Source organism: Formica exsecta, unplaced genomic scaffold (genome assembly GCF_003651465.1).
Source record: "Formica exsecta isolate Colony F162 unplaced genomic scaffold, ASM365146v1 scaffold696, whole genome shotgun sequence".
In the NCBI taxonomy this organism is placed as follows: Eukaryota; Metazoa; Arthropoda; class Insecta; order Hymenoptera; family Formicidae; genus Formica; species Formica exsecta.
This window is the reverse complement of record NW_021853462.1, coordinates 622,869-644,098: the sequence shown is the minus strand read 5'-3', so window position 1 is coordinate 644,098 and position 21,230 is coordinate 622,869. Positions and strand designations below refer to the sequence as shown.

Sequence of the window (21,230 nt, the reverse complement as noted above, 5' to 3'; positions counted from 1 at the left end):
TATATATATATATAACGAAAAAATAAATGAGGATTTTTTTATCTCGCTGATAATGAAACCATGTAACTTCGAAAGTAGTTTAGCTGTAAAATTTATGTACCTATCGCGCACAAGATTTCTTCTATAAAATGGAACTTTATTTTTGGCGATAGTACAAAGAGACACAAGAACAATTTAATTCTCTCTGTGGAATTATCTTTCCTATCCGAATCTCACTTAACAAAAAAATTTATACGTTCGATATTTATGTTGTGATCGATTAATTTATAATTTGGACGATCTTTTTCATCGTCGTATCATCACAAATTTTTCACGTACAATTTAATTTCAAACCGATCTTTTATTTATAGAATTTTCTCCTATAAAAATATGTTTTAATTAAAAAAAAAAAAAAAAGTGGATTTTATTTATATTTACTGTTTGCCACTTGTAACCGGCTTGTTCCGCGTGATACTTACCTCGCGAACATTGCGACACTCTCCGGAAAGATGGGTTAGGTATATTCTTAGGAGGTTTAAGTTAAATTGAAGCGCTCTTACCTCGAGGAAATGTTATCACGGGCGCCGACAACAACGCCAGGGGCTGTTCATCGAAATGGGATTACTTTTTTATTAAAGGGCCGCGTGATACGCATTTAGGTTTCACGACATATAGCAAAAATTAAGATCAGTCTCTTCTGCATTGAACCGATTATATAAAACTTTAAAAAATATTACGCCATTTTTCTCTTTCTCCCTCCTTGTCTCTTTCTGTTGAGTCATAAAATTTATTTTTATCTTCGTATTAACTTTTAATCTTGATATAAATTATGAAAATGATTTCCACATTGTAATATAGCTTATGTATACGTATAACATTGAATAATATCTTTATCAATTTGTATTTATTAATAATTGATGTCTCTTTATTAATGAATAAAATTGAGAGCCTCTTTGAAATTTCGCGATAATAGGAAAAGAATCAATAAGAATCAGATCGCACATGTTTGTACGTAAACATTTACGTCGATATGTATTATATAATTGCTTCTGTAATAATCTTTTCTTTCATTTATTTTGCTTTTATATTGATTGATAGATTGCAGAAACAACAAACGTTTCAACATAAATATTTACGCATCAGGATCTGCGATCTGGCTTTTTTATAATTGGACAGATCATTAGCGAACCGGCAACTAAGATTTTATTGGCCCTTCTTCAGCTCTTTTATTCCGCACATTTTTTAATACAAAACTAAACTGATAATGCCATCGTAATTCATCTAATTGGACTTTTTATATTAAAAAGATATTCATACGTATTTGATTTTAAGTCGTAACTCTTTGACTTAGAAGTCGACTCTGAAATAATCAATTACATTCCGAAAGCGAGAGCTCTCAAAAAAGCCTGCGATCGTCTCGAGTCATTCTTCACCACCGGTTAGTTGCAGAGATTTATAGACGCGCGAAAAGGATATCGATCGCGTGTAGACCCATCGTGTATTGTTAGTAATTGGAACATTTATGAGCCAATCAATCACTTCTGCCGTTGCAGTCCCCCCTATGCTATGGATACCGCATCAATTGGTCGGCGCGCCCTTGGGCTACTCCGTTACGCTGGAATGCTATACCGAGGCTCATCCAACTTCTTTGAATTACTGGGCGAGGGAGGATGGTCTAATGATTCACGAGAGCACTAAATATAAGGCTACGTCGTCGCCCGACAGGCCCTCTTACAAGACGCATATGACGCTCACGATATCCAACATACAGGTGAGTGAATGCATCGTGATGTAGTTTTGTCAGTTTGTTTCTTTCTAACATAGTTTATTCAAATTTTTATAGAAATGACGTATTTATATAGAAATAACTCGCGCGCAAACAGATTTTTTTTGCCCTTGCCGAAAAGAAAATTATCATTAATAGTACAATGATAAAATATACGGCTTTTTACCCTATCTATCGATATATTGCGCGAAAAATTGAGCGTTATAAATTTTCTAGCGTGTTTAATAAATTAGAATTGCACGATGATAATAGCGAAACATGACGTAATCGCTGTAAAAAAGCGCGTGGCTTAATCATGTACACCGCGTTAAAATTCACGACTGGATAATGGCACCATATCGTAAATCACGATCGTGACGCGCTGACGATGAGCGCGATAGATGAAAGTAATAAAGTACTCGTTTAAACTATATACACATGTGTAAAATAAAAAACAAAAAAATTTTATCATTACTCAACAATGATAATATTTATGTTCCAGAAAATACAACATAGTGGCCATTAATTGGCATGTAAAAGATACACTTATTATACATATTTCATTAATTATAAAATTGAATTTTCTGATTGAGATAAATTTATAATTATAAGAAAAGAATAAAAGTCTCTCCTTATTTCAAAGTTTTATAATTAATGAGAGATATCTTGTGTTATATACATATAATTACTTCATTAATTCTTGCAAGTCACATAGTTTTTTTATAATTTGTAATTTAACATATTCTTTTTGCTTTGTTTCTGGTCACATATAGGTCATAATGTCTTGTCGCAATTTTAGCTGTCTCAAAGCACTTGAAAAAAATAATCACGTACAAGAAAAGTTAAATAAACTTTTAATATTTTTTTATCGATTAAGATCTTCGGGATATTCTATCGTTGAAATATCCGATAGGGTTAAAATAATCTATATGTGATTTTTAAGGATTAAAATCTTCTCGCCTTTTACTAACTTGTTCATTCGATTTATTTTTAGAAAGACGACTACGGTAGCTACAAGTGCATCGCCAAGAACCCACGTGGAGAAACCGACGGAACGATTCGTCTGTACAGTAAGTGTCTCGTTTTGCTTTCGTGTTGCCCCGAGCCATACCATCCCGCGGTATATCGTTTACTAAGGTAATGACGGTTCGTCGTGAGCTGTTTGGCACGTTTATGCCGTATGACTGTCATTCCTCGCTTGTTTACGAAGTACGACGAAGACGGTTTTCAACCAACTACGTAATTTCTACGGCACACCCGTTGACGGATACACCCCGCGGTTTGTTTCTTCGCGCAACGCGTTTAGGCGGCACAGTTTGACACGGTTAATTCCGCGCTCCCGTTACGCGATCTCTTCCTCCTAGACAAATATACCCATGTTAATTACCTCCGCCTAATATTTGCCAACAGATCGCGATTCTTGGTGGCACTTCTCTCGAATTAAATCGCAACGTATTAGTTGGCTACGGTTTAATGCGGCTGATTAAATTTAGGTTGCTCCAATATCGTTATTATTGATTTTATCTTTTTACAATATTATTTATTACTTTCTAATGCAATGCATGTTTTTAATAAATTGGGAGATAAACATTTCATACAATAATAAATTTCAAGCTATGATGAGACACGTTGGAAATATAGATGTACGTAACTCATGAAAAAAAAAAAGAGTATGAAAATCGGGATATGTAGAAAGCAAATAGAATCAATAGCGCTTACAAAAACGGATGTGGGGACGAGATCACTCCATTAGTACGGACCGGTTTTTCGCATTAGCAACATTCAAATGAAGCGAACATTTAGCATAAGAGACTATCAATAAGGAAAGAGAGATGGCGAAAGGTAAATCTGCCTGGTTTGTTTAAAAAACAACGAGAACGAAAACGACTGTCTGATAAATGCAATGATGTAAATAATAATTGATCCGGTAAATGATGTTTGTCTGATTATCAACTTTTCTACTAATCTCTGTGCGCGTAAATATTGAATTAGACATTTTTTTGTCTAGATTATTTATACACGAAAAAAGTTATGCGAGAGAGAAATCGATATTTCCAAAAATAATTTTACATAATAAAATCTATGTATTTTTTAAAAATATTTCTTCTTAACTAAATAACTTCGTATATTTCTGCTCCTTGAATTTTTCAAATTAACTATTAATAAATAAGATTATAATACATTATCACGGCTTTCCATTAATCTTTCAAACGTATATTATTTCTCGTTTCCAATGAGATGACGAGTAAAATATATTTAAATCGGAGAAAATTCAAAGTATGAAACGAAATATATGTGACTCTAAACATAAAGAAATAACCATCGTTCATTTAAGAAAATAATATCACAATAAAATAATAATTTATAACTTTTATTCTCTGCCGCTTCGATTTCTCTTTCGTGTGAATGTATCGTGAAAAATAATCTCTTTAAAAAATAAATAACTATCGTTTCAATATACTTACGTCAATCACAATAATAAATATGTGACGTGTATTTTATATATTACTATAATATATACTAGATTTAATTAATTGCACTACCTAATAATCCTAGAAAATAATCTTGAATATCATTTAGCACTTGTTGCAATTGTACTTCGAGAGATACTACGACGATACACGCATGACAATAAAACAAAATAACAAATGACAAAGAAACAATCGCCTGTAAATAAAAAAGCCGAATTTTTCATTTATACAACATGCTGTTATTAACGAAAATCCGTGAAAAATCTCTCACAACACTGTATATATATTAATAATTAATTAAAAATTCAAGAAATAATCCGCATGCTTTTATTTTATAGCACATTAAATATTTAATGTTAAATATTACGTGTGATGAAACAAATTAATTGTCATACTGTATTCGACGCTTGTCTTTGCAGCGTATAACGCGCTATTGTTTACATTCCGTGGCCTTGCTGTCACTCATGCGTAACTCGAACGAGTTGACACGAACCGCTTCGTGTATCATTACATAAATGTTGGAAAAGTATCGGAAGGTGCTAAAAGCGATTATTATGATTATTACAGTTATTGGTGTAATCAACTGTAGTATCGTTCTAAAACTACAACGTATATTATATGTTAAATACGTTACGTGATTACGACAAATAACGCGTGATTTTTGTCGTGCAATTTTGCGATCAATATTTCCCTTTCGTATGATCATAATTTCCGCATTATTCTCCTATCACAATATAATGAGGTTCGCGTTGTGTACGATTAACGATTCACGAGTGTTGTGCAAAGTGGCTCATGGCCGTCGTGTTCTGCTAATTAGTACGCGCGCGATCGTAATTAACTGTATTTCCGTGAGTGAGTGTGAGTGCCATGAAGGAGCAGACAAAGATGAAGAGAGAAAGCTAAGGAGGACATTAATGATGTAACCATAATAGCAAATGTAATTGATAAAAAAAATATTTAACTTGTTAATTTAAAAAAAAAAAAAATATTTAAGATTCAGTCTTTTACGCGCGGATGGTTCGAAAATTGTAATAAATAGTTCAATTTTTTTAAATGTTGCAGATATATGATTCGTATCGTGACGCGGACAAAATTTTTCAAAAATATCTTTCTGACTACATATGCTCATAAATGACATTTTCTCTAAAGAGAAAAATCATTTTTGTTTATCGCAACTACAATACATCACGATGGTAGATTATCGAGAAAAGCATTTCCACGAAATCCTATATTCGTCGGACTATCGGCGTGGCATGGCGCAAATGCTGAATTATTGGTATCCCCAAAAGGGATGCAGGATTAACCGCGCGCTAAGAGTCATGCCCCATAATCAAATGCGTTGCGGAGTTGTGTACAAGCATCGTTATATATTCCGCTCCGAGACGCGTAATTGCTAATTATTGCAGACGCTTAGCAGCAGCGAAATTGACTTGTATCTATGATTCTTGTGACGCATTTTCCGTTTATCGTGATATTCATATTAATATAGTATATTACAATGCTCTCGTAAATATAATGACAAAATTGAAAAAATAAATATTTTTAATAATATAAAATCTTATAATAAAATATATATATTTAATAAACTGATGTATCTCTCATAAAATTTTTAAAACACTGTCGAAAATTAATATTCTCATCTCATGCGAGGAGAAATAAACGAGTAAGGAGAGGAGCGCGCGCACTTTTTCGTCCATTTAAAGTCGTTGATTTGGAATCGACTGTGACCATTCCATTGTTCCATCTACCAGCGAGAGGATGGGAAGACAAAGAAGAAGAAGAAGCCAGATCAGAAAGGAATTCGAATTTCTCGGAGCTTCTCCAAAGGGGAAGCGGAAAAATAACTTCGGAAAGTCCGGCCAAAGGCATCGGACAGGACGGTCCAGAGGAGAGAAGCAAACAAACCTACCTCGTACAATACAGTCGGCAACAAAGTCGACGGGGGAGAGTATTAGTAACCGAGAATCCGTCGCGTTTCTGGGAGAGCGAAAAGGGTCGGGCCGGGTCGAAATTAAGTGGCCGTAGTTAGAGATATGTCGGGCGAGTTTTATTAAGCGGCATAAAAAAGAGATTTGTAGACTGACTGAAGGAGACACTAGGCGGGATGCCCCTTTTCCCCGGAGGTGGTCGTCCTGCGCGAAGTGAGGACGATTCCGGTCGCGGGGCTCGTCTGGCGGCAGTAAAGAATAGGGGAGACAAGCGAGGGACGCGCCGAGATATGAATTTATTATTAAGGACCGCCTAAGGGGCAAAGTACCCCTGTTTCTTGATATCCGAGCTCGGTACCCGTGTCTTACCTCGTCTTTTCTCTTGACGCCCCTTTTTTCCATCGTTCCGCGCGCGCTCCCTCCCACTCGTCCTCGCGAGGAAGCTCGAATTTCTCGGCTAATTTATTCCATAGTCGAGTCAAACTGCTATTTGTAGCGGCGTTGAAGCGCGGGCTTAGTATGCGAAGAGTGACGGAAGAACAAGGCGAAACTTACGGCAGTCGCTCGGATAGTAACAATATCGTATTCATTCGGCTCCCCCGTCCTCCCCGTCCACCCCCGTGATTTCCTCAGACCGAGCATCGTATACATAATGCAACGTCCCCCCCCCCCCTCCCGCTCGCTCCGCCGCGCGCCGATTCAACCGTTCTAAATGTCGCTGCTAAGACGTGGATTTAATAAACGGCCGTTACGCGGCTACTTTGTCGACCTTCATAATGTCATTTTTCGCCTCCTTAGTTCTCGGACATATTTGCTTATGCATGAAACATTGCCTAGAATTTGTCTTGGGAAACGTAATAGTGGTATAAACGTAACGACTCTTTGTTTCTTCCGGTATTTAAAAGTCAATTAATCTCATTGATGTAAATCTAAATTCTTATTATAATTTTTGGCAAAATGTGTCGCTCTAACAATGCGTGTTACATCTTCAAATCGCATTTTTATATTTCTAAGTTTTTGAAGTTCGAGATTGTAAAGCGTATATTCGCGAGACGATTACAATGTGACTTTCGACCGTAAAAATCCCTTAACGCTTAACAAGGTCTTAATGAAATTCTTGCAAACGGAAAACTTGTGTCTCAAATTCCTCCCGCAAATCCATACTGAGTTGTCGGACTTTGAGAACTTTCGCGGTCGCGGTATCGCGGCACGCAAAGTTGTACGAGCTTTTCATTTGGATTTGAGAATTTCACTAACGAATTCTTCAGCGTAAGATGCAAACGAAGCCGTGGCCCGGCGTGACTTTGATAAATTTGTTGTGAAACTCTTTCTGCACATGCATTCCGGACGCCGGTAACGCAGCGGCACTTAGCAATTTCACCGTTGGAATTATACGGAGGAACGAATATTAACGAAAATCTCGTTTATATTTTGAAACGTTGCCGCGACAAGCGTTTTCTCGCCGAATTTTTCCGCAGATAGTATCTAACGACGTTATATTCTTAACTTATCCGCGAGAGAGATGCTGCGAAGATATATTCATTCCGACTGTTTTTCAACTATATTAGCACTTGTTATATATGCGTGTGTCTCTCGAACAATTTCATGAATATTGCAATATTAGTGGATACAGTTTTGTTAATTGTTCGATAGCGTTGGTTATACTATTATTGTAATTAAACAATCTTTTATCAAATATTTTGGTGAGATACAAAGTTAATTTGCGTCAATATTTCTCCCTTATAGACTTTTTTATAAATAACAGATTCATGAAAAGAAAAATTAAAATATTTTTAAAATTTGCTGTAAATTCCAAAACATAACAAATTAAATACATTTAAAGTTTTTTAAATGGACGTGTCTTAATTATTTTTTCATAAAAGCAAAAAACGATGAAAATATAATGATAACGTGAAATATAAATTCATACATTAAAACTATGATTCCTTTTCAAAATGGGACTCGTGGTATAATTTACAGCGGAAAATCGCATGAGATTTCACGTCGAGAAATTCGCCGATGAATTTTTTATTTCGAAAAGCAAGCAAAAACATAACTACTGTCGTCGGTGGGCACTTGTGAATGGCGCGATATCACCAAGTTCTTCCATTACTTCGGCTACTTTAATTATGAATTGATCATACTTCCGCAAACTCGGCAAACACAAAACGGGACGCCCTCCCTACCGGTAGCACACCTTTCTATAACTTCGTCAGCGTACAGAGGCGTAAAAATTTTGTACCAGATTGTATGGAGACCCTGTCTACCTTCGAGGCATGAGTTCGGTGCAGCATGACCGAAACTTTAACGTAGAAAGCCTCGGGGTTCGAAACTTTTGTCCTTCTCGTTGAGTCGCGATTCTTAGTAACCCCCGATTCAATAAATTATTTATGATGCAATGGCCGAGCAATTTTACACTCTCGTTTGCTACCTAAGTACGAAACTACGTCACTCTCCAGCAACATCATAGTATTGCAACTTTGCCGATATTCTTACCGTCAGCATTGTTATCTGTACCTTTCCTCTTTTTTTATAAGAAGACGATTTATTACTTCACGTTTGTAGCATTGTTAAAAATCTTTACGTAGATTGTGCTTTCACAAATACGATAACAAAATATATATTAAATTACATTAAAGATAAATTAAATATTCTCTACATGTATAGAATATATGTGAGATATAATATAATTTAACAAAAAACCTTCAAAGAAAGTAATTTTTCTTTATAATCTTTTTGACGTTTAATGCGAGATTTTGGCCTCTCAAAAATGTTCTATTACGTTATAATTTTAACAAATTTTAGGTTAAAATTTTAAAAAGGGCTTTTTATTCAGCATTATTAAAAACTCGGAGAATAATTACTTTCTTTCTTGTGTTAAAGAAAATAATTTTTTATTAAACTATGCAATACGATTGCAAAAGAAATGTTTCGCGCTTAATGATGTAATATATATTACATCGTAATATAAATGACTTCATTTACACGAAATTACATCAGAAAAATAATCGTACATTATCATAACGCACTAATGTTATATAGTTGAGAATAATGCGCGCTGTCGCTCCGGTATGACACTCTCCGAAAATTGAGAGTCTATTTTTAATGGGCGCGTTTTTTCATACATACACGAAATAATTATGAACGGGAAATCTTGTTAGCTAAATTTGTTGCTCGCTTTACGCGAATGGACAAGATTACGCGCATATTTTTTCGAATTCTACAGATATAGATATATCGATATATTCATACACACGTGCAGACATAGAATAACGGGGATGAGCGACTCGCACATTTTGCTTGTAAAACTAAGTCACGAAATCTATTAGCGCCTTTCGAACAATTTTCCACATTCTTGGTGTAATCATGAATATTCATAGCAACTCTGTAGCTACATTTCCGAAAGTGAGAAAATCTTAGAACGTCGACGAAGGGAAATTAACTTTACGCCTCGATGCTGCGCAAGAACGAGAAGAAAGAGAGAGGGAGGATTGCCGTTTTCCAACACATTTTGTCTCTTTACCGTGAAAATTCCGCATGGTGTATTTTTAATGACCGCACGGTTGAATTAATTGCGGAGTAGCGGACGCTGCTTCGTTAACTCCTGAAAGGTAAATTCGTTAAATATCTCGTTCTCGCGCGAACAATATGCGTACATACATATTTGCGTATGTATTAGAAGCGCGGGAGCGAACGACAACTACTTTTTATGAGAGATTGTCCCGGATTTACCGCCACGCAAAACCACGGAAATGGGTCAGTAGAAAAATATCGACTGGAGGAATATCTTCAGGAAATAACAACAAAACTGCTTTTTGCACAAACGTATCGATATATACATAGTTTGAATCAAATAATTAGTTGTATACCTTTCTTTTCGTTAAACCATTATTGGTTCTGCTATCTAGACACGTTATACACGTTATTTTTTTACATCTGTTATTCTTTATAGTATTAATAATAACAGTATAGTATATAAATTTATACACAAATAATATTTTTGTTAAAACAATTGAATATTCAACAATATTTTTATTTAAATAATTGAACATAATTACATCTATTATTCTTTATAATATAAATAATAACAGTATAGTATAATAAATATATACGCGAATAATATTTTTATTAAAATTATTGAAAGGTAAAATTTTTGCTCACACTGTCTTTCGCGTTTAAATCGTTGGTAAAACTAGTAGTTTGTAAAATTATTTTGTCAAAGCGTTAATGTATAATAAAATTTACCAATTAATTTCTACGGTATTTTTAAAATGCTAAAATTTGATTCTCTATGTTTGTGTAAAAAACGTGTATTAATTAAAAATCTTAATCATAAGAATTTATTTCGTGCTCTGTTAAATGTAATATATCTGCATCTATATTTCTCTCTCTTGATTTATATTACTGAAGAGAGTTTTTTTTTTAATTGATAATGGTAACAGTAAATATATATATATAATTTAGATAATGGCAAGAGAGAAAGATTTATTTTATCGATCTATTAATATTGATAATGTTACTTTCAAGTTACTAGAACGCGGTATTTGAAAAACTAAAATACTGTTAAATAATACATGTCGCGCTAACACGATATTATATCGCTAATAGTGAATCGGAGAAGATGTAGGGACATATAAAGATCATGACAATGGAAGAGAAAAACGACTTACATTCTATTGCGGTGAACCACGCAAAGCAAGCAGTTAATACCTATAAAAGCCGTTCCAAACTGAAACTCATCAATCTAGGGATTCCGTTTACAGTTCCCTATCAGTCGTATCCCGCCAACGGACGCGCCAGGGGTAATGAAAGAAAAAGTGTCGTCGTCTGTGTCAGCTTTAATTGTCATCCTTTATTGGACGGTCAGTCGTTGCCACGTCAAGACAGCCGAGTGGCGACGTGTAAGTTTGGATCTCATCCTGGCACGCACATCCGCGTCCTTTCCCTCCTTCGAAGGCAGGAGGGTCGCGCCTCTCCCCTTTCTCTCGTCAGCCCCGCGGGGGATATCTCTGAGAAAGAGATGCCGAATAAGAGAGCGATGGAGAGTCGCTTGTATAATTCATGGGACCACCCGGCGTTCGTGGTCGATGGATCAACCCAGCGTGCCGCTATACCTCTTCTCTCTCTCTCACTCCATCTCTTTCTCTCCCTTTCTCCTTTCCCCGTCCAGTCTTCTTGCGATAGTAACCCCCGCAGCATCTCAATGCTGACCGACCAGCAGATTAGCCCGAGGAAATTGCCAAACTTCTCGTCGCTCCGGCAAGGAAAGTCGATTCCGAAAGTCGTTCCTCAAACGGCCAGTAACGTCGCCGCCGGGCGGCTGCATCCCCTACCAGCTTCTCTGTCTCTTAAACAAACTGATGCGCCGTAACTTTGTTCCTCTCCATCTCCTCTCCTTGCCGACGGGGGTCTAACGTGTCCCCTTTCGCGTTCGTGAGAGTATGAAGAAGACGCGGTGCAGGAGAACGAAGAAACAAACAATAATATTCGGTTTAGAAAGAAGATAAATCACCCGCGTCAAAAGTTTCTACATTAATTTCTCCTAATATTTCTTGTAAAATAATAAACCAATATAGTGTTATAGTGGTACTTGCACGTTTGCTCAATGTTCGAAGTAGTCAAAGTTTTCTGGAAAAGCTCTATTAATTAAACATTTGAATTAAATAATTCGAATCCGCGCACCTGTTAAGCAAAATGTGCCGGACAATCAATCAATCATTCAATCGAACTATACTATATTTCACTAACACATTCCGACTTTGCATACCAAAGCTTTCCAATAGCGAGATGAAGTACATAATTAATACGGAAATCTGGTTCGGTTATATATTGCAGATTTATTATAAGAAGTTGTGTGCGCTTTACGCTTATTCAATGAGATTTCCAATTACCAGTAACATCGTGGCAGTGACGAAAGTAAATAAGCGGAAGATGAAACGCCACAAAGATGGCTAAGGGACTCGGCGAATGGAAATATATATATATATATATACATATACATATATATAATCTACGGTAATGCGATTAATGGGGTGGGTTCGAGAAGAGTGCCGAGTGGAGGGAGAGAAAACGGAAAACTCGCGTTAAGAAGAAAATCCTCGAAAGAGGAGAAAATATTTCCATAAAATCCGTGGCGGCGATATCGAGGGAGAGGCAGTGTTAGTTCTCGTTCGGTGAATTCGCCGGAATCCAAAATCTGTCCTCGTGGTTTGTCGTAGCCGGGTCTCAGACGTTACGCAACGCGATTTCATCCCCGTTGTAAAATACAACTTCCCATAGTCTCTCTCGCGAGAGGAGAAGCTCTTCGCGAGCTTGTCTTTCGAAACTTTGAAGTCATCCAAACGACGCGTTTGGATGATGAATTTCTAGCCGTTTATCAACACATTAAGTATCACACGAGAGATGTTAATTTGCACTTCAAAAGCTTTATATATCTAACAATAATAGGTTTAGATGTGAGAACGTTATGTGATGTTCTTTGTCGAGTTTACATAGTCACGATAAAGCATGTGAAAATATTTTAATATTGTTGAAAATGTCCGATATATGTAATATCGATAGAAATGACAAAGAAATGCTAACTATTTATAATTACATTATTAGAAAGATGGAGGTAGCAATTTAGTAATTAAATTAACCATTCCATTTCGACGTGCTTTATTAAAGCCAATGTTACACTTTCGCCGATTATGTTACGTGTTGCGCGAATCTTGACTCGAGACAGGATCAGCCCTGAGGCTGGTGTCGAAAGCAGATAATATGGATGGGAAACTCGGACGATAATAATCTAGAATGTTTCGCAGAGAGACAGCTCTCACAGTCATTTTGAACGGAAACAATTACTGAGAGCCGGAATAACAAAAATAAAATACTTCATATTGAGTTGACTCAATTCTCGATTGCTGCATTAAAAAACCGTTATATAGCAAACATTGTGATAAGCTCACGCGTATCAAAAAATCGAGCAATTTTAAAAATTTAATCCTCGCCCAGTGAAATCTAAATCTTTATATGCATGTATGTATGTATCCATACATAAATAAATAAAATTTTTTAAAGACATACAACTTAAAAATATAACGGAAAGTAGCAGAGGAATAACAATAACAATATAAATTATGTGCAATATCGTTGATTACAAATTTATAAACGATAAATTGATAAATTAACTTTAGTCGTTTTCTTTTTTTTAATCGTAAATTATTATTGGGAATTTTTTAATCAAATCGAAATTTTCTCAATTGGTCGCGGCAATCAAGTTAGAAGTCCAGCCACTGCACGCGTGTCGTGCCTCTCGGACAAACGACGACGTGTCGTCGAGCGTTTAGTAGTCGCGCGTCGGAATCAGGAAACCGGAAATGACAGCGGCTGGAATCCGAGGTGGCAGACGGTATAACGTATCGAGAGCCGAAGGAATGAGAGAAGGGGGACTACGGGGTATCGCCATAAGGGAGACTCGCTGACGGCGGTAAGATTGATTGGAGTCACGGGATGGAAAATTAACGGTCTAGCCCGGGTGGTCCAGGGTTGGGCCAAAAGGTGCAGGAAGGCGCCGCAGTCGAGGGATGGCGCCGTGACAGTCGCCGCATACTAATTCCCTACCTCCCCTTCCTCCAATTCTCTCTCTCTCTCTCTCTCTTTCTTCCCCTTTTCCATCCCCCCATCTTCCGGTACCTCTACGAGCTGTTTTAGCTACCCTTAACCGCGCGCATCCACGCCCTCGGATGGACGACCACGCCGTTTCGCGAGGAAATGCTTTCCAACGGGCACCATTGGCTACTATATCGAGAGATCACCGTTTAGAAATACGGTCCCGGCGAACACAAAGGCGAGGGCAGTCCTGATAGAATTATTAACTACGTTACCGAACATACCACGACCCTTTTGATCGTTAAGGAGTCTATTTATCTAGAAACTCTCTCGACGAAATGCGAAACTTGTAAAAGGATTTTTCCTGCGAAAGTCGTCAGATCTGTCAAGAGAGAGTCGTCTCACATACGACGCGCCCCAACCGCTCCCTTTATTACGTATGAGACTCGGGGAGGAAGCCGGCTCTCCTACAATCACTGACTCGGTAATCTCGCGGGATATCAAGGCGGATCGTCACAACATCCGCCTTGAGGCTCAGCTGGTTAACTCCAGGTTAATGGATCGATGCATTAATGTGACGGATCGTATGTCGGTAATTATCAAAGAGGACTTTGATTCTACGTTTGTGTGAGAAGGGCCTAGATGCACCCCCGGCGAGGTGTATTTAATGCGACTCGTATGTGTATATGTATGTATATCCGGCCTTATCATTAATTGGATCAAACGGTCGAGCGTCTTGGATCGATACGTTAGTATAAGGGATTTCGTCACAAGTAATTACAACAGACATGTTGCGACAGCCGCTGACAAAAGCGCCTCGTTGGCCTATTGTCTCTCGCGGAATTGGGTTACGCGATCGTAACCCAACGAAGAGCTGGCAATTTCCTGCTTGTCGTGCTGCGCCGAGATTCGATGACGCCTACAGCAAATTATTTCCTACGTCGATCTGTCGTCGATTTAGTTAATGATCGCGGTCCGACCGCAATAATGGCGGCATTGACGATTGGTGGAAATCGGCGGCGTAGTCCTAACGCGTCCGGCACCGTTCACCACCACCGATTTACAATTCAGACCGCGCATAGTTTAATTATGATGTCCGCTACATGTGATAAAAAATGTACAACTGTGGTACGAGTTACACACGGAATGTCGCGAAATCGCCAGATGTTTATTACCGACTCTTTAAGACCAATTCAAAATTTATTTTTTTGCGATAATAATATTGAGGACGCGATAATCTTTGATAAATTAGCGGTTAAAATTATACGGAAAATGTTTGGCGAACTAAACTCGAGAACAGAAAGTAAAAAAGAATATTACAATATATTCTTCAATGAATTTCTCAAGCAAAAAGATTTTATGTTGGAATCTAATTTATACAGGTTAAAGCGATAAACTATGGTCACCCTCGATATTCTCAGCAAGAAAATATCATTTTTAAATTGGTTAAAAAAAACTACATTTTTAAAGAGGCATTCGATTTTATATATTGTGAACTTTATGACTTTGCTCTTTAAAACTCTGTTTTTACGGCACTTTGAAGCAATGATATTTGTCGAAAAATCTTTGTATTACAATTATTTTCAATTCTTCTAATATGCTTTTCTTATCTAAATTAATTCTCTTTGATACTTTAATTTATTACACATTTCAGTATATTATATTCGATGTTCTGCAAATGGAGTCGATTTCCCGTTTGTGTATAATTCATACCTCGCTGGGATACGCTAACAATTATTCGCGTCATGAATAACATTTACGCTAGACAATATTTGGACGTCTTGCGTATTCATTGTAGTCGCATGGTAAAAGGAGAAATTGGATGGCAGGTAGATGAGTTGGCGGGAAAGGGGGAAACGGAGCATTAGTGACGTACCGATGAAAAGGGATGATGCTATTAGACTAATTAAGGTGTCTTAAGATTTTAATGAATTCTCTTCGCTCAGCTAGCGACGATAAGTCGAATCGGTACATGTAAATATGTTCGGACGTATAAACTTTCAGCGAAGAAAATTGCAATTTACTTTTTTTTAAATATGTCCATTATATTTTATGCGCTAGTTTATTTTCACGAAATTGTCGCTAAATTTAAAAATATTGTCACGCAAACGTTCGTCATTTATAATAAACTTCCGTTATAATTTTCGGTAATTATTATTGATTATAAACAATGTATGGAGGAGAAATTTTTGAATTAAATTTAAATCACACATGACACAATCGATTTTCGTTATATATTTCTAAATTTCGATGAGTCAAAGATACACGCTCGTATTTAATCGGGCATAATGAGAGAGTTGATTCGTCGCCGTCACGTTAACTGGTTCAATCATCAATCAGCTCGGCGAAGCTAAATGGTCAGGACAACGGGTTTTAATATCTCCCGAGGAAAATAAAAGTTAGCGCGATAAATCAAAGGTGAAAAGTCGCTGCCTTACCTCTCTCTCTCTCTCTCTCTCTCTCTCTCTTTCTCTCCCTCTCTCACTTTCTTCTGCTATCTCGCTTTTTTCCTCATTGCGTTCTCAGCTTTAATCTCTCTGCCTTCCATCGGTGACTTGCAAAAGTGATAAATGAATTTTGCCCATCGCGCGTGCCATATTTATATCTATAAAACTAGATAATATTCCCTCGTAATAACCATGATGACGCGAACGATGATAATTTCTAACAAATTTGTAATTTATTCGCTCGAAATATCTCTCTCGAAATATTGATTTTCACATGTAGGAGGTTGCGGATAGAACAGACAACGACAATCGCGAATTTAACGCCTCTTTTTCCGATTTTTTATGATAAAACTATTATTAATTCCATGTTCGCATCTTTCGCGCGTGTGTGCGGGGATAAATGTCGCAAGATAAAACTGCACAGAGTTCATGCCGTTGTTGTAATTTTTGCGGCAAACATTGTAGCCAATCGAGTGGAACGGGTTGAAAGTCATTTAGGTATTATCTTACAGAAAAGACGGTGGCTACATATTTGCATTACATTCGCGTGTGTAAACACGTCCGCTGAGGCGCATACTTTGTCACCCTATCCTATTTACCTTGGGGAGAACGCATCTTCGCAGTATGCATCGCGTGCCACTTTCTACCATTTTCTGGCGGCATGGTAATCGTTCAGATACGCTTGTGACAAATAGCAATGGCCTCCTTTGATGTGCGCTTTCTCGAATCATTAAAATTGTCTATATTATCACGCGTTCTTTATTTTATCAGTACCGCTAAAATTACACAGTTGAAGCAAGAATAATAATTTCTAAATTCAGTGATAAAGTGAATAATTATATTTTCCCTACTTTTAATAATGCAGCTACGTTTCCAGCTTTCAAAGTGCTCCATCACGACACAGTTTCGAGAAAAACTTGACGTTAAAATCGTAAAAAAGGCATACTTTACCATGTTACAGCTGCAGCATATAATGCCACGCGCGTGTGTTAGAAAAGCTTTTATTTCATTCAAAATTGAATATGTTGGAACTTGCCTCAAAAAAAAAAAATTTCCTATAAAGATTAAGATTTATAACCATTTTCATGATTAAATATTAGATCTATTGTGGGAAAATTTTTTATAATTTTTAATATAAATTAAAAATCACATTGAAAATCACGGGCAATCTATATCGATCATTTGTTATGCAAAATTATATATTCAAACTTAAGAATTTTTTTGGTCGGTAGAGGTATACAAAAGTATACAAAAGTGATATCAAGACAAACTGAAAATAATTAAATCAGTATGTGTCTGCTGAATGTCGAAATTAAAATATTCTTTGACTTCTTTGAGAGCATCAAAAAAGACTATAATAGTTATTTATATTCTTAAGTTTCTTGGTTGTATAATACAATATAAAAAACGATTTAAAAAAGTCTATTTTTTGTTCAGTTCATTTTTTGTAAGATAGACTATTCAATTGATTCAATGATGTATTATCATATTTAATTGATATTCAATGAATGAGATTTAATTTATGGCTCATGTTAGTATTTATATTAAGGCAATATATTTTCGCAAATTTGATTTAATTCTTCTGACTTATTTATATTTTATACATTTGTGCTCGTTATTCCGATGGATAATATGATGAAAAGAATCTAATTTTTTCTATCGCTTAAGAATTCATGTAGGAGTGGAAAAAATTGATGATTAAAAGTTGAAGAAAACTTATATCAATATCTATATAAAAAAATATTGCGTATAACAGATGGATTTTAGATTATTGAAAAACTGCAGCTGTATATAAGTATTCTAATTTACCCTATGTCTTTTCATCTCTCGTACAATTCTATTCTTCAATGTTTAGCAGAGACTGCTATAGCTCTCTACACAATATAGTTGTAATCCGATTGATGACGCTTTCGCTAAGGATAAATGAAATTATGGATAATTATTCAGGTATATACCCCGAATAACTTATAGGGAAGCGCGAAGAAGGGGGTAAAAGGGGAGAAGGCGTGTAGTACTGGGAGAGTAAAATATGATGTAGAGTTTGGCCGGCTTGGCCGGCGCCACAGCGGCTAATATGTTCTAGGGTAGAAGTTAGTAACAGGTGACGCGATCCATAACAGCGCGCGGTGCGAAATTTGGCCAATCTAGAAGGACAAGGGGGTTGCATGTAAATATATAGGTTTAATATTTTTAATTCCATATTTTAATTTCCTGACTATTGCGTGTAATTTTTCGAATTCTTTGAAAAAGTTTGAAGATTCGAAAATAATAGATGTATATATACATATGTATCCCTTAAATATTTTTTATTAAAAATCTGCATAAAAATATGCGGAAAATATTTCAAGCGAATCAACAACATGTAGAAAGAAAAATATGACCGGTGTTTGATTGAGAGATCGAGGGTGAAGGTTTGAAAGAATAAATCTCTCTGAAACTGAAAAAAATAATTATGTTTTTTCCCCACGAAAAAACAGCAAAAAAAAAGAATGATAAATGAAGAAGGGTTTTTTTTTTTTATTATACGCTTCGGGAAGAATGAACAGATATTTCGCCAAAGAAATCGAATAATTAATTTGGCGCGAAATATATATACAACATTAATGTAAATCCCAGCTTCATATTAAAGAGGAAAACTTGTTTTGTTACAGTGTCCGCACCGCCCAGCACCAGTCCTAGTCCATCTACCACGGAAATCGCTAAGAAAGGTAAGATTTTAAGTGTAGTTTTGCCGTATTCGCGATAATTGAATATAATAAATCGTAGCAAAATTGATAAAACGCGCTTTTAAGATCGCACGACTCGCATCGTAAAATCTAACGATACCATATAATATATTGTACAATCGATATTATTCACGATACTCTCGGTCGCTTGAATCTAATTTTCCAACGCGTGCGTTTACTTTTGCAGATTGGGATTTCATGGCGGAGATGAATAACTCTGTTTACGGAAATCCAAGTTCGCTGACAATTCATAATGAGAAGAATATCAAGACAGGTGAGTACTCTCTCGGAGAAAGAGAAAGAGCGATATATCTTTTCCTTTATTTTTTTTTTTTAATAATGCATTCAACGTACGTATTTTACAAATTACGAAATTGACTAGGCATTTTTGCATTTCAACAAAGTACATAATGCAGTCGTCGGCTGTCGCGCAACATACGAAGAGAGTAACAAGCACTTGAAATATATTTGGAAAAAGTATTTTCGCGTCGGTCTTGATCTCTGTTCGAAGAGCGCATCAATCATTCGGATCTCTCTCTTTCTCAAAGAACACGTTTGAAACAAGGAAACAAAGATAACGAGACAGAGAACAGAATTTAGAACTGACGTAATGTCGGAAGTGATGAAAGGAAAAGTCTATTAAATAGAATATATTACATCTGATGTGAAAAAGCTGCGCAAGAAAATATCAATACAAATTGAAACGTCAATAACGCATCGAATGTATTTGTTTTAAATTCTGCATATTGATGTATCGGTATATCATTAGTATTGTTAACGTTAAAAAAATTCTTGATGAATACATAAGAGAAAGATTCAAATATTTCATCGGCATATTTCTATAGCCTAGTAAAATATCAAGGGCTAGATAGCGGATTTACATATTCAATCCAGCATCACGTACAGCTAAATGACATTTCATAACTAGATTTTCCAGTAACATACTTTGAATCTCCGGCGCTATTAACTTCGATGTTAACTGGAGCTAGGAAATGCACCGGGGAATCATCCCGGCAATCGATTGCGGCTTTAAAGGTGGTTTGAAAAAGAGCAAGCAGTCCACTCTTTAAAGAAGGGGCAAAAGAGAGAACAATGAAAATAGAGTTTACAACAAGATAGAATTTCCAAGACGAATTCTTTTGTTATGCAAAATCATCTTCATTATCGCAAAAATGCAAAGAGATAATATTATTTTGAATCAGCATCATATAATCTTGATATCGATAATCCCTAATGGAAGCATAAAAAAAAATTTACATAAATTAAAAGCTGAAACGTAATAATTTGAAAAAAAGGACGTGATATATTGCGCTCTATTTTAAATTCTCAGCATTTATTTAGGAAATCAAAACACACCACGACTATCAAAAAAGCTTTGGTTAAAGCGAGAGAATAAAAACAATGAGAGAATAAAAGTAAAGGTAACAAGAAAGAGAGAAGGAGGAAAGGGGAGGAAAAGAGGTAACTGAAGTGATGTTCGTAATGTTCGTAACAGGAACACGCGAGTGGTGGTTACGCGGAAAGAGCAGAAAGGATAGATGAATGAATCGAGAGGCTAGGAAGAGAGGAAAAGAGAGAGAGAGAGAGAGAGAGAGAGAGAGAACTGGGAACAGGGTTGACTGGGGTAGAAGAGATCCCTGTAACATCAATATTTCATGTATGCTAACACGCCGGAACTAATAATGCTCCAGCGTGGAAGACCCAAGAATAATATCAGCCGCCACTGTGTAGTCCGCGTTCTCACCGTCCCTTATCCTCGCCTTTCCCTTCTCTCGCCCCTCTATTTCTTTCTTTGTCCTTTGCTTTGCTCTATCGCCTAAAACAGCAGCGTGCAGCGCGCTAGCGTCCTTTTGCCGCCTTGCCGTGTTAAATTTAATCGAAAATTCGTGTCTCGTTGAGGGGGGGGGGGAACACCGTTTCCGTATCTACCGTGTCCGCCTTCCTTACCTCCACGTATAACCCGATGTCATCTTCCGCAGAGGCAAGGGAAGAGGGTAGGGGGAGACGGCGCGGAAAGGTAAGAGCGAAAAGATGAAGCACTGAGAGGGAAGGAAGGCATAGTAGTAAACGGGATGTGGTAAGTTTGAATACGGCATATGTCTCCTTGTCTCTCCCTCTCTATTTGCGGAGAGCGCAAGGAAGGGGAGGAAGGACGGGCTGTGAAGAAAGGATGAGGTTTGTAATTGCTGCAACATCTGCGGTCTGCAAGGTGGCATTAATGTTTGCTCCCTTCGCGTCCTCCCTCCCCCCTCTCTCTCTCTCTCTCTCTCTCTCTCTCTCTCTCTCTCTCTCTCTCTACTCCATCCTCCTTTTCCACCCCAATG

At 36.7% G+C, this 21,230-nt stretch overlaps 1 protein-coding gene across 2 annotated transcripts in view; it reads left to right on the top strand.

Annotated features, from left to right (window-relative positions):
- Positions 1–21,230, top strand: part of LOC115243182 (lachesin-like) — a 190,834-nt gene that overhangs the window by 159,168 nt on the left and 10,436 nt on the right. For both annotated transcript variants that reach the window (XM_029819962.1, XM_029819963.1), the window contains 4 exons: positions 1,533–1,750; positions 2,739–2,814; positions 18,832–18,888; positions 19,094–19,180. In XM_029819962.1, coding sequence (XP_029675822.1) covers positions 1,533–1,750; positions 2,739–2,814; positions 18,832–18,888; positions 19,094–19,180 — 438 coding nt within the window. The remainder of the gene's footprint in view (positions 1–1,532; positions 1,751–2,738; positions 2,815–18,831; positions 18,889–19,093; positions 19,181–21,230) is intronic.